Source organism: Octopus bimaculoides, chromosome 19 (genome assembly GCF_046866305.1).
Source record: "Octopus bimaculoides isolate indiv1 chromosome 19, ASM4686630v1, whole genome shotgun sequence".
Classification (NCBI taxonomy): domain Eukaryota; kingdom Metazoa; phylum Mollusca; class Cephalopoda; order Octopoda; family Octopodidae; genus Octopus; species Octopus bimaculoides.
The window spans coordinates 50892950-50907949 of record NC_142946.1 but is presented as its reverse complement, the minus strand read 5'-3'; the positions used below and the strand labels follow the sequence as shown (position 1 = coordinate 50907949).

The window sequence follows — 15000 nt, the reverse complement described above, 5'->3', positions numbered from 1 at the left end:
TTTGAAATGTGTGTGCTTGTTCTCACACACACAAACACGCTACGCGCCCACGCACGCGCGCAAACACACACACACCACGCACGCACACATGCACCACGTACATGCGCACGCGCGCGCATACACACATACTTACATCATGTGCATACATGTATGTGTGTGCATATATATACAGCTCTTCGATCTGTAACTCGTGCTAATCCACGAAACTCTCGGTCCTTGAGCCACTCTGTTGCTTCTAAATATTAATAAAAATATACATATATATTCATATTTTGAGTTCTAGCTTTCTTGTTTGCATCACCATACCTATATATATATATAGTTATCGCCAAGCTAACATGACAGTCCAAAAAAATAGGACGAATGCTGCCTTTGATTAGCTCCACGAGGCCATCGTCTCTAGCTAGCTATGTGACACACGAACCTGTGTCCATTATAACCTGTATCCATTATAGGTTCGTGTGTCACATAACTAGCTAGAGACGATGGCCTCTTGGAGCTAATCAAAGGCAGCATTCGTCCTATTTTGGGGACTGTCATGTTAGCTTGGCGATAACTATTAATATCCAGTACCATTGCCGTAGTCTCCTTTAGAGAGACTTCGATATATATATATATATATATATATATATATATATATATATATATATATATATATATATATATATATATATATATATATATATATATATATATATATATGTATGTATGGATGGATGGATGGATGGATGTATATTAACAGGTCTTTAAATATATGTACAACTGCATATTTTGAACCATCTTCTATTTTCTACTATTGCAGGGAATAACTATAAAACCATTGGTGAAACTATTACAGATTAAAATGGCGCCAGAAAAAACATTAAATTTATTCCAAGAGCTCAATGATCATGTAGGTTTGATTTTGGGGTTTTTTGTTGTTTTTTTTTCTTTTCCACAAAAGAGAATTTCGGGTCTTGTGCCTAGATTAGAAAAGAATATTATGTACGTTTACTTAGTCATTCTCCCATCAGTACTACATCAAGTACAGTTGAGTTTTTATTTCGTTGACGAGGTCAAATAATCCGAAACATGTTAACAGGTATGTCCCATTCTTACTGGACTAATTGTAATAACATTAGTCATTAGATAAATATAGTTTTTTCCTCACCGAATAAATCTTTCTAATTATTTATCTATTTTATTACTCTGTTGTTAAAAAAGTTGACACTAACTTAGCCGTTATTTTTCATGACATTGGCGCCCCTGTAAGTAAATTATTCTCTAAAATAGTATTATATTTATTTTACAGGCAACAGGCCATATCATGGCAGCGATAGAAGATATTGTTGGATGTCGTGGAAAATACTCCTGGAAGGTTTGTAAAACATATTTTCACAACACATTTCAATTTTTTTTTTTTTTATAGCCTATTACTTATTCTATCGAACTCTTTTGCCGAACCGCTAAGTTACGGGTATGTAAACACACCAACATCGGTTGTCAAGCGATGGTGGGGGACAAACATAGACATAAAGACAAACACACTCACACACTATATATATATATATATATATATATATATATATATATAAGGCGGGCTTCTTTTAGTTTCCCTCTACCACATCCACTCACAAGGCTTTGGTCGGCCCAAAGCTATAGTAGAAGTGGATTAAACCCGGAACCATGTGTTTGGGAAGAAAGTTTCTTACCACACAGCTACGCCTGCGTCTCATTAAAACCTTATTAAAATATTTTCATGTAAAGTCATATATTACGCATTTGAATGCATTCGAATGTGTTTGATACGACTTGACATGAATATATTTTATTCAATGCTGCTTCGTGCGACATAATTTATGCTATTGAAATATTTACTAAGTTTACTTGCATGCTCATAACTTTATGTTCTATGAAATAATTAACGAAAAGCGTGACTTTATCTTCTAGGAAATCATTGATTACGTACATGAAGGATACCTCAAGAAATGGCTCCAGAGAGAGCCCTCTGGAGTTGATGCTGAAATTAAAGCTATTTACGAAAAAGTAGCTCTAAGGTACAGAAAAACATTCCCCATGTTTTCTCTTTTATCTTTTGCTTGTTTCAGTCACTAGACTGCGGCCATGCTGGGGCACCGCCTTGAAGAATTTTCAGTCGAAAGAATCAACTCCAATATTTTTTTTTTTAAATTTTATTTTAAGCCGGGTACTTATTTTATCGGGTTCTTTTGCCGAACTGCTAAGTTACGGGGGCATAAATACAAGCGGTAGTGAGGGACAAACACAAGTATAAAAACACACACACATAGATTCACATACGCACACATATACATATACGATGGGCTTCTTTCAGTTTCCGTCTGCCAAATCCACTCACAAATAGAAACCAAACAGGTAGTAATCAAATATTCTCTCCCGCATGGTTGTTGAAGTACTTTACTTTTTGAGGTTCTTTACCTTTTAGTGATGCTTTTTGGTCTTGTGATCATAAATGATCCCAGAATACGTTTCACCGTTGTGTGCAGGAACAAAAAAAGAGTTTATATTTATGTAAGGACACGAGAGAGAGAAATATACAAATCAGTGGTTTCCAAACAAATTTTAGCATCTTAGCTGAGCATTGCCAGCAAGCATATTCTTCGACAAGTATACAATGCCCCTACTGCTTACAGTATTAAACTTGGTTTAACAATATCTTGCAATTACTTCGGCTGGGTCACAGAGTTTTAAACACCTCTGATGAGACGTTATTGTTTTATTTATTTCAGTCATTGGACTACGACCATACTGGGTATTCTCTAACAAATCGCCCCCAATTTTTTTGAAGCCTGATACTTTTCCTGACGCTTCCCCACCCCCACCCCACCCCACCCCACCCGAACTACTAAGAGGCCATAAACAACCGACACCAGCTGTCAAGGGCTAGGGGCACTCTGTGATTACGAAACAAACTTCTTCACCACATAACCATGCCAACATCTAAGACAAGCACATATTAAAATACACGATTTGCTGTAATTCCACAAATTTATGCAAAGAGAACTTCCATAATTATTGCTTTAGTTTAATTGTAATTTTTTTTCTTTTGTATTTATAATTTTCCAATGATTTTTAATGTTTTCTAATATTTATCACTTTAGGGACCATTTTGACCAGTTATATCTAGGAGGTGCCAAAAATATTCCGTTGTCTGAAGGAATGTAAGTAAAATATATATTTACATATATAAATTTGTCCTCCATATCTCCAGTTTTAGCACATGTTTATAAATGTTATAAAATTCATTAAACTCACGTGTGTAAATATATGCGTATTAATATGTTGTATATATGTATGTAGCATTTTTTACCGGTTTCAAAAACTGACGGCACATCTACGAAACATACGAAGAATATTGATTAATAATATCCTGTATCGATGAATGACTGGTTATATGCATGTAGCTTATACGTAAGCCACACGCATACATATATTTGTTTAAAAAGAAAGGAAAACGAAAAACGGTGTATCTTGTCGATAATAATTATAAATACCAATAGTCTATTATCGTTATTTATTCAAAGCTTTGTCATATTCGAAAGAGGTGAAACAAACGAAGCACTCTTCAAAAGCAAGATGTTGTGGTTGTAATAATCCAAAAGAGATAAGTTGGTAACGGCTAAACTGGCAATATGACCAACAATAGACAAAAGGATTTGGAGGAAATATCAAATTCGCCTCTTATCTGGGAAATCACAAAGCAAACTGAAAATCGGGAAGTCCTTTCAATAGCAATACCATTTGTGCCATATTCATTTTCATTATCATCATCAACAATAATATCATTAACAATTGTTTGTAAGTTTCAAGATAACTGTCAGTTTCTCAGGGTATATATTTAAAACAGCTAATATGTTCATATTATTCCTTGCTTTCAGCCTTACTCCGCTGTTAGATCCATTAGAAAAGCTCAGGCAAGATAACTCTGTTTGTTTAAGCATGGTCATGTTTCTTATCTCCCTTGTTTCTCATTTGCTAACAAACAATATTCCTTGATAATGCTGAGGCATCTCGTACAATACATACTGTAATACGACTAAATACAATCAGGGTAGTTAAATTAATTAATTAATTAATATATGGACTATTTATATCTATAAATTTATTATTATTATTATTACACAAGAATCATAAATTTGTTCTAATCGAAAGTATAGAGTAACTCACCAGGTTAATGTAAAATTGTTTATATCATTAGCGCTTAAATATTTATGTTTCTATCGATATCTATATCAACATATCTACGATTGATTAATTAATTAATCGATTAGTTGTTATTAAGCAACATTTGCGGCGCAGTGTGATCGAAATGATAGGATGTTCGCTTCACAGTAGTGAGGTCCCGGGTTCAATCCCACATCGAGGCATACTGGGTAAGCGTTAGCCTTTGTAACCTCACATCGACCTAGGTACATACCTTGTGAGTGAAACTGATAGACAGACGTTATATAGAAGCTCGTTGGATGGATTGCATTTGTAAATCAAAGGTGCAGACGTGTCATGCTGTAACCAACTGGCCCGTTCTTCAAGCAATCCTTACTTGGTTTCTTGTAACTCACTACTTTATCACTCATAATTTCCCTCTCGTTTCATTTATATTCTCCTTACTTTTCAGTATTTCACCACAGGAATATTGTATCACACCATATCACCGTATGTGTGTGTGTGTGTGTGTGTGTGTGTGTGTGTGTGTGTGTGTGTGTGTGTGTGTGTGTGTGTGTGTGTGTGTGTGTTTAATCCCCAGACTTCAAATATATGGAATGAAATTCTTCTGGATGTATATGTGTGTTGGTGTACAAACATACACATATTAATAAAAACAGAAGAATGGGTTATCTGGTATTGTTACAATTGTTTCAACAGAAATCTTTATTGTGACCTACACATAATACAATTAGTAAGGCTGCGTAATATGTTACATAATTCACAACTCATCAGGCTATCAAATAAACAAGTGAGCACTGGCTTGTTTGTTAATCAACAGATTATCAACAACACATATATATTAATTCTTCTTCTCTTTACCTGTAACTCTTTCATATCCATCATAACTTTTAGATATTTTGTGCTGATAGCTCTATATGCCTGTATGTTTAATATTTCTCTATGTTTAATAATAATTTCTGAATATTTCAACACCTTTAGTAGTTGTCTTTGTGTCTGTATCATAGAACCTTGATATCTTATCTCTGTTTCTGTTTCATAAAATGTCATTTCTATATCCATATCATAACTGCTTGATATTTTTTCCATAACTTTTCTTTATCCTGTATACGATTTTGCTATCTCTTTCTCGTGCGAAATCTTTAACCCCTACACACATATACCTGCTTGACAAATTTTTCTTGCAACTGTTTCATGTCTCACATAACTTCTTAGTATGTATCTATGAACTTGCTTTACCTGTACTCTTTTCAAGTACAAATTAAAATAATTTCCCAGCAAATTGAAGTAATCTCAAAACAAATAAAAATAAAATCAAAACCAGTTAATATATACTGGAAGGTAGTGAAAGTAAAATCAAACCAAATTAAAATGCAATCACATCCAATTAAATTACTTCATAACTTAAATCTATTTTTCCAATTTAATGGAAATATCAGATTATATTTCCAATGCTTTGCTTACTTCATCATCCACAGGTGTGTGGAGGCGCAATGGCCCAGTGGTTAGGGCAGCGGACTCGCGGTCATACGATCACGGTTTCAATTCCCAGACCGGGCGTTCTGAGTGTTTATTGAGCGAAAATACCTCAAGTTCCACGAGGCTCCACAACTTTCTCTCACTCTTGCTTTCTGTTTTTGTTGTGCCTGTAATTCAAAGGGTCAGACTTGTTACACTCTGTGTCACGCTGAATATCCCCGAGAACTACATTAAGGGTACACATGTCTGTGGAGTGCTCAGCCACTTGCACGTTAATTTCATGAGCAGGCTGTTCCGTTGATCGGATCAACTGGAACCCTCAACGTCGTAAGCGACGGAGTGCCAACCACCATCCACAAGTATTTTGTATGCCTAATTCAAATAATAAAATTAATCCAGATTTAAACCAATCCATTGGTATAAACAATTGCAGACATATATAGCTACTATGTTTATTTAAATATCAACTTTTAATTTGCTCTGAGGTTATTTTAATCTGCATCTGTGTCAAGATGTTTCTTTGTTGTGGTTTTTTTCTTATTTGTTTCAAGTAGATTGTAACATTCTTTGTGTGTGCGTGTGGATCAAACAGTGTGATCCATACATGTAACTCCCAATGGATGTGTTGGATGCCCTTCTTTCGTTTGTCTGCTCACTCATATATACATATATATATATATATATTTGATCATGAATTTTTTATCTTATATTTATTTATTCATTTATTTATTCTTTCTACATTTTTTTTTTCCTTACTCCAGAAATGACGTTGATTCAAAACTATTAATGGTGGAGCTTGAACCACGACAAATTGACTCCCCAAGTGAGTATAACAGAAATTCAGCCATGTGTGCTTGCACGTAAGAGAGGGGGGGGGGGGGAGAGAATTAATTGATTTACCAGGAAACAACCAGGTAAAAGATCCCTCACACCACTGATTCCCAAAGCGGCTGGGTACTTTTCCTGCAGCTGTCTTACCAGAAATATATCATCAGTGGTGCTTCTCCCAGGCACAAAACCAAACAGCATCTTGTATATATATATATATATATTTATATATATATATATAGTGAAGGCACATGGCTCTGTGGTTAGGGTGTTGCATTTACAATTGCAAGATTGTGGGTTTGATTCCCAGACTGGGCATTGCATTGTGTTCTTGAGCAAAGCACTTCATTTCATGTTGCTTTGTGATCATTTCGTCATCTGACATGTGGTACATGGTGCACTTGCACAGGTAGTGTTGATTTGATGGAAGGAAAGAGTTTATGTGTACACAACTCCTCTGTGTGGTTGTTTGGCAAGAAATTGCCGAACCCTCATACATCATCTAACAATGGGAGAGTCCACTGTATACATATATATATAATAGCTGCTTTCTCGTATACAAGCAAAGCCACTGCTAGAAAGAATCATTGAAATGAGTCGATGTTGATGCAATATGAAACCCTTGTATGATACTTGAGCTCGGCGAAAGATTTGCACATTCTGTTACATAATGCACTGCTGTGCTGGTTGACAATAGAAACAGGTATGGATTCTTTTGACATGCCTTTTCAGTCCTCCAACTGAGAGGCACACCTTTCTGCACGTGTACATGTTCTCTTGTGAACAATAGCCATATCACAATTTACCATGGGTTGACTCCTGTGAGTTCTCTGATGGCTGACCAGGCCTGCACAACTCAAGTACCTCCTCCCACAATCCACACACACTAAAAGCAATATTCCCTCATTCTCCACAGGCTCATTCTTTTTAAGTGTGTGTGTGTGTGTGTGTGTGTGTGTGTGTCCCTTTGGCTTGACATCATGTGATAATTGTAAAGACGTTGTTTGTTTTAAACTTTGGAGGAAAGACACTTCTAGCCATGGTGGTGGTGGTGGTGGTGGTGGTGGTGATGGAGGAGGATATGAGTGTGAACCAATGAAAGATATATAAGTATATATCATCATCATCATCGTTTAACGTCCGCTTTCCATGCTAGCATGGGTTGGACAATTTAACTGAGGACTGGTAAAACCAGATGGCTACACCAGGCTCCAATCTGATTTTGCAGAGTTTCTACAGCTGGATGCCCTTCCTAATGCCAACCACTCAGTGAGTGTAGTGGGTGCTTTTACGTGTCACCCGCACGAAGGCCAGTCAGGCGGTACTGGCAACGGTCACGCTCGAAAATGCTTACACATGTCACGGGCACAAATATATATGTCAGTGTTATTAATTTAATTTATCTGTTGTAATGTCTCTTTTTTTTTTTGTTGCTTGCTTTTTACAGAGAGAAGCGTTTTGAATCGAAGATTAACTCTTGCAAATCTTCCATCAAATTCAGAATTGAAAAAGATTTTGGACCATTCCAGTTCAAGAGATGTAAGTCTGAAACTACAATTATATTCGAGAATTAAGGTTTACTGCTGCTGCTGCCATTGTTGTTAAAATATCATAGCATGTCTCTGATTAAAGCTCTCCTAGCCGAGACAATGTCATTATTTTCTTTTTGAGAGAAAGTGCATCGAGGACTACAATATCCAATGTGTCCTTCATTTTTTTTTTTAAAGAAGGTATAGTATGATTTGAGATAAGTTGGCTGTTAATTTTAAGAGGTCAAGAGACAGCAAAATGACCCCCGGAGGAGGCCATTTGTAGATGAGATACAAACAAAAGGATAGTTTCTTGATGCTTACACAATTTGGAGGAGTACAGCAAACAAAGCTCTTTCAAATCACTCATTAAAAATTTACAAAGATATGGGAGAATTCAGTAATGCAATTTCGAATATGTGCCTGAGGGGGAAACTCAAAGCATTAGCCATAGCTGGAATACAGGTTAGATAGATCAGGCCTAATATTCTTTTATTGTTTAACTTGTTTAAATCATTGACTGCGGCCATACTGGAGCACCGCCTTGAAAAAATAAATCTTGGGGTTAATTTGTTTGACTAAAACTCTTCAAGGCAGTGCTCCAGCATGGCCACAATCAAATGACTGAAACAAGTAAAAGACTACACATGTAACATATATGCATGTACAGGCAGACAGACAGACAGACAGTGTAAGGCTTGACACTACATGCACATCAAAATGCACACACATATACATATGCACATGCACACACATATGCAAACATACACAAATATTACTTCAGGCTTTTTTTTTTATAATATTCCTTTTCTTTTCTTTTTTTTTATTTTATCAGCTCTACCACAGTGCTAACTATGACAGGAACCTGACCCATGATGAGTACACTGACATACGTCATCACATACGGATGAAGCATCGACGAACGAGTCGAATGCTGGAAGCCCATCACTTCAACAGCAGTCGAGCACTGTCATGGAACAGCAGCGCTTATGATCCGTTTTATGGTCGCACACCCAGCGAGCCATGTACTGATAAGATACGCCAGTATCGAAGGAACAGAACATGTTCCCTAAACAGTTCATCATCAGATCGAAATTGGTCTTTTTCCAATGAATCTTCAAGTGGCAAACACAGTTCTCCATTGTCTGTGGTTCCTGAAAGTCAAAGTGTCATTGAGTCTGAAGAAGGAACAACAGTATATAATAATTTCTCCTATGAACATGATGCCGTTGATGATAGCCGTTCCTGTACATCAGAGCCAACAACTCCCTCAAAACCGACTGCCATTGAACGTTCGAATTCCATAGGAAAATACTCAAAACATAAACAACCATCTGCAAGTTCTCAGGAAACAGAAATAACGTTATCAATCGATGAAGATGCTATAGACATGCATGAAAAACCGACATGATGATTCAAAACAATCTTAATTAATACCTGGTCATTAATATATTTAGACTGGTTCGAAATCAGTTTCTTCCTTTTGTTGTTTTATAAACAAAATATATTTTGTTTGTAATTTTTTTTTTTTTTTTTTTTTTGGTGGGGTTTATGAAGGGAAGACTTTTTTGTGAAGCAGGGAGGTTCACAGTTACAAAAAAAAAACAAAAAAAGGCTGTAAACAAACACACTCACACACAAAAACAAAAAAAACAAACAAAAAAAAATGTCTCCAGATTTTCTGCCTTCTTATGACATTTTCTCTTTCATGACATTTTTTCTCTCCAATCATTACATCTTATCTTTTTTTTTTTTTAACAAATAAATTCTGGACAACATTCCAATCAAAATAATATTTTCTTGTCAGTGTCCATTTTTCTCCTTTTTGTAGATTTTCCATTGTCTCTGTTTGCATATATATGTTTGTATATATATGTATATATATATATATATATATAATCATCATCATCATCATCATCGTTTAACGTCCGCTTTCATGGGTTGGACGACTTGACTGAGGAGTGGTGAAACCGGATGGCAACACCAGGCTCCAATCTAATTTGGCAGAGTTTCTACAGCTGGATGCCCTTCTTAACGCCAACCACTCAGAGTATATATATATATATATATATATATATATATATATATATATATATATATATATATACGCAAACGTGTGTGTGTGTGTATGTATGCATGCGTGTGTGTATGTATGTGTATCAGATTTTCTTTCTCAAGGACAAGACAGGGGGTCCGTGGACAGCAAATACTTTTTATGGGCAATTTGATTTGATATATGTTTTTTAATCGAAATCTTTTAATTGACAATAAACCTATTTGTTAAATACTGTTAAATAAATAAATGTAAAATATATATGTTATTTTAAGCAAATATTTATGTATAAATTTCATAAGCGTTTATAAGGGGGTCCCTAAGGTAAAGCCTGAAATATAAAGGGGTCTGCAAGTCAAAAAGTTTGAAAACCCTTGTTATAAGCCATCAAATACAGTACTTCTATAAACAAAATAATGTCCTTTGGTGCATTCAAATACTTGATTTAGCATTTAGTAAACATGCCTTGTGCAGTTTTCAATGATTTAAACCATTTTAGGGCAACAAAGTAGTAAGCAGTTCAGCACAGATGTAACACAGTATAATGAGGAGTGTCTATTTACTTTTGAGCTGTCAGTGTATGTACAAACACATACCCACACACACACACACAAACCCACACACACAAAACAAAGCAAGGCAAAACAAAAGGATAGAGTCTTTAGGGGAAAACTTTGCAAACCACCAAAATAATTCAAATGAAAGAAAAACACAAACAAGTGTAAATAGATATTTCAGCATTTTTTATCTGATGATGATGATGATGATGATGATGATGATATATATATATATATATATATATATATATATATATATATATATATAGTGTGTGTGTGTGTGTGTGTACATATATATTGAATTATACATCATTGATTGAATGAATCATGTATAATATAAACTAGTAAGAAATGGGACTAAATTTAGTAGACAGAAACTGTGTGAAAGCACATCATGTGTGTGTGTATCTGTGTGTGTGTGTGTGTGTCTGTGTGTGAGTGTGTCTGTCTGTCAGTCTGTGTGTGTGTGTGTGTGTGTGTGTGTGTGTGTGTACATACCAGACTCTAAAAAAAAAAAAAATACTGTGGGATTGATTCATTCAACTAAACCCCTTGAGGCAGACCATAGTCATATGCCTAAAACAAGGTAAAGGATATACATACGCACATACATGCCTTGTGAAAATACCCACTTCAAACAAATGAACTGTTAGAATGTAAATTTGATGAACCATCCAACCTAAAATATCTTAGAAATATATAAGTCTTTTAAAAAAATACTTTGAGAAAAATAAAGTTTCTTTTAGTCTCTTTTACTTTTTTAATTTACTCACACTTCTCACGTTCTTTGTTTTTTTTTGGGGGGGGGGGGGGTTGTAAGTTTTTTTTTTTTTTTTTTTTGCAGATTTTCTTTTGGATTCTTGCTGATAATTTAACACCAAGAAATTTTATTTTTTGGTGGGAGTTTTTGGATATTTTTTTTTTAATGCCACCATAGGTTGAAGAATAATTCAAATTTCAGTATCAGAGTGGAATCCAAGAATCTGGGTAATAATCCTTGCGATTAAAAGATTTCTCCAGAATGCTATTGGGACGTGGGAAATCTTTATAATAAACAACGATGCCTTTGTTGAGGTAACCAGCCCACCATGAAAAAGTCCCCGAGCTTAAAATGACGTGGTCGCAACTAGCTAGAATAGCGAAGTCGACATATACATTCTTAGTGCCTGAGAAGTAAATGTTTTCATCAGCTAAGTTATCTTGACACCATACAATATCATTGCTGCAGATGACAAAAATGATTTTGGGGTACTTTCTGAGAAAGTAGTTCATGGCGCGATAATAATACGGAAGGGGTGGTGTGCTGTAGCCACGGGTATAACCTCGGACAAAATCTCCACGTCGCACATGAATTCCCACAACAACTGGGTGGTCATCTGCATTGCCATCTTTGATCAAAGATTCTACCAGGCTTTGTTTGGTGTTGATTTGTTTTTTGCGATGTTCTGTGAGTAATTTCTGTAGAAAACTGTTTGCCATTAACTGATATTTTTCTCTGAAGCGGAACTGATTCTGAAGAATTTCTGATTTCATGAAGTCAAAGTATTTGAAAGACTGAAGGTATCCATTTAACAAGGTGTTCTGTTTAGGAAGTTTGAAGAAGTGGGGGAAAAACTTGGCAAACATTTCTTCATTGTAGCTATGAAACGTAGAAAAAGAATAGGAAAACAGTGAGGGCATCTTTGAGAAACAGATATCTTTCTTTTAGGTGCATGTATGTGGATGTGTGTGTACATACTTACACACACACACACACACACATATACACACAAATACACATCTCTTACTTGAAAAACAAGTAAGAGTTAGCATCAACAAAGGTATCCAGCTGTAAAACAACACTTCAATAACATATTTATCAAACAGATGTAAGATCCCCCCACCCCAAAAAAAAAACAATGTGATTGAAAAGTCCCTTTAACATTTCATGATGCAGCCATGTTCCAGAAATCAGTCATCCTAATAAACAGTCGAATGCTGGCTCTTGAACTTCTCAAGCCTTGGAGAAGAGGTGTGATGGCGATTGAATTTCTGAATTTCCGGATCTTATATATATATGCCTACATTTCATTCCCTATTACTAGATCAGAGAGAAAAAAAAGAACATGTCTTCATTGGCTTCAAATACTTCCAGCAAATCAGACCTGGCTTCTACACGTTTCTCCTTCAAATATTATCTGTAATGCACTATGACTACTGTCCAGCTCTACTGCAAGCTCAGAAATTGTGACTCATCTGTCCACAAGGATCAATTCACCCATGCACTGATGATTCCAGTCAATAGTCAAAGTTGATGGTCTCCCACTTTATGGTGTGTCCTTCAATGTTGGTTCCCCTTTCTTTGAACTTCTTTATCCATCTGTGCAATTTGCTCATGTCAAAGATGGGATTTCCATAAACAATCTGTGGCCTTCTGTGGCTATTAGAGAGATTGCACTTCTCTATTGTCAAGAACTCAATGAGGGCACACTGCTTCTGCTTGGAGGTTGTTATTTGCTTGCAAGAACTGGAAGAAGAGTTACTCTATCAACATGTGCAATTTGAATGACATATGTCAGTTTCAATAAAAAAAAAAACATGTTATGCCATTTTTACATTACTTCTGATACAACCCTGCATTAAATGGTTTCAAATTTTGGCACAAGACTAGTAATTTTAGTGGGATGGGTTAAGTCAATTACATCAACCCCAGTGTTCAACCAGGACTTATTTTATCAGTCTCAAAAGGATGAAAGGCAAAGTCAACCTTGTTGGTATTTGAACTCAGAACTGAAAACTAGAAAGAAAACGCTACTAAGCATTTTATTCAGCATGTTAGCAATTCAGTCAGCTTGCTACCTTAACCCTTGTATAAAATAAAATGATAAATTTTTTAAAAAAACTCACCTGACATAGGCCCCAAAATCTCTTACATCACCATCACACATGTCAATGTTAAATACTGAACTGAGGTCAAGCCAACTTGGAACACAGGCGGTCATGTTATTTTTACGAGCGATTCCCAATAATGATGCATACTGAAACAAATGGTTGCCAAAACGTCCAGAAAACCGGACCGATACGCTGATACCATCTGGTTTCTGTTTCTTACCACGCACAAGATATTTAAATCCGCCGTAGATAAAAAAGACGGCAACAGACAACACAATAAACTTCCTCCAGTGAAAGTTGACCAGCATGGCAACGATTTGTACAAGACTGATGTTAATGCATTTGGTTGACCTGGAGAGAGGAGAGAGAAAGAGAGGGAGGTGGAGATTACACAAAAGTTATTACTTGGTCTGTTGATAGAAGGAAACAAATTTGTTAAAGGAAGGGGTTTAGTTGAGCTCTCATAATTGCCCGTGGTCAGTGTAACACCATCACAAGCTATTTCGGTGCTTTTAATAGAGTTCACGCTGTTGCAAACATTTAAGCCAGGCTTTCTGATTTAAAGATAACATCTCGGTTTTCTTTCCCCAATTTCAGAGGTACTGATAAAGTCATGAGAGCAGCCTTTTTCTATCCATCACCATTTTTGTCATTGTCATTGTTGTTTTAACATTCACTTTTCTATGCTAGCATGGGTCAGATGGAATCTATCAAAGCAGATTTTCTGCAGCTTGATGCCTTTTATTGCCAACCCTCACCTGTTTCCAAGCACGGCAATATTTCCAGATGGCCAGACATGTTTTTTTTCTTAGAAGACTAAAAATGAACACTGCTGGCTGTATGATGGTGATGTTCATTTACAACCATCACATGACATCCATGGAGACATTTTCAAGTCATTTAAACACATAAACACACTATACGATCATGTAATCAGTATGCGTGCGCGCAACGACCGGAAGTTGTGGTAGACTAGTATCGAAAGATCGCCAATGAATCTGTCCCTTTCCTAAATGGCATGTCGTTAACGAAGAATTTTTAAAGCTTGAGAATTATCTTCCCTTCTCATGTGTGAGCTTGTCAAAATTTCCATTTCATAATGATACCTCCTCTAGGCACGGAGATGATTTTAGTAAAGGAAGGTTGTATGGTATGTAACAGAGCGATATTTGTCTACGTTATTGCAGAGAACATGCAAAGGCTTGAAAGAGATTAAGCCAGCATGCTCCGCTGGGTGTACAGTGTCAGTGTGCATGTACAACAGTGCATAAGTGTCTAAGAGAAAGAAATGGGTGTAAGAGGCATCAAATAAAGTGTGCAAGAGAGAAGACTGCACTGATGTGGTCATGTGATGCCTATGGATGAGGACAGCTGCATAAAAAAGTGCTGATCTCTAATTGTGTAGGGAACCTGTGGAAGGGGTAGACCCACAAAGACGTGAGATGAGGCGCTGAAATATGATCTTCAGTTGTTCAGTCTCACGGAGGCGATGACATGTGAC

General features: G+C 36.1%; 2 protein-coding genes and 1 long non-coding RNA gene across 5 annotated transcripts in view; 1 reads left to right on the top strand and 2 right to left on the bottom strand.

Annotated features, from left to right (window-relative positions):
• LOC106882868 (Na(+)/H(+) exchanger beta) overlaps window positions 1-9813 on the top strand; it is a 56686-nt gene extending 46873 nt beyond the window's left edge. For 2 of the 3 annotated variants that reach the window (XM_089337680.1, XM_089337679.1), the window contains exons 17-23: window positions 803-892; window positions 1292-1357; window positions 1930-2036; window positions 3120-3179; window positions 6423-6484; window positions 7937-8028; window positions 8854-9813. In XM_089337680.1, coding sequence (XP_089193806.1) covers window positions 803-892; window positions 1292-1357; window positions 1930-2036; window positions 3120-3179; window positions 6423-6484; window positions 7937-8028; window positions 8854-9429 — 1053 coding nt within the window. In that variant the 3' untranslated portion in view covers window positions 9430-9813. Of the gene's footprint in view, window positions 1-802; window positions 893-1291; window positions 1358-1929; window positions 2037-3119; window positions 3180-3896; window positions 3933-6422; window positions 6485-7936; window positions 8029-8853 lie in introns of all 3 variants that reach the window. The other variant, XM_089337681.1, reaches the window with a different exon arrangement.
• Window positions 3486-7938, bottom strand: LOC149131868 (uncharacterized). Its single transcript, XR_016237447.1, has 2 exons — window positions 6418-7938; window positions 3486-3927 (listed from the first exon to the last, which is right to left on the bottom strand). It is a non-coding gene; the product is annotated as an uncharacterized LOC149131868 (long non-coding RNA).
• A 984-nt stretch (window positions 9814-10797) lies between the features above and the next one.
• The window catches only part of LOC106868790 (galactoside 2-alpha-L-fucosyltransferase Sec1), a 5331-nt gene continuing 1128 nt past the window's right edge, over window positions 10798-15000 (bottom strand). The window contains exons 2-3 of the mRNA XM_014914583.3: window positions 13515-13850; window positions 10798-12267 (exon numbers count right to left, since the gene is read on the bottom strand). Coding sequence (XP_014770069.1) covers window positions 11592-12267; window positions 13515-13807 — 969 coding nt within the window. The 5' untranslated portion in view covers window positions 13808-13850 and the 3' untranslated portion in view covers window positions 10798-11591. The remainder of the gene's footprint in view (window positions 12268-13514; window positions 13851-15000) is intronic.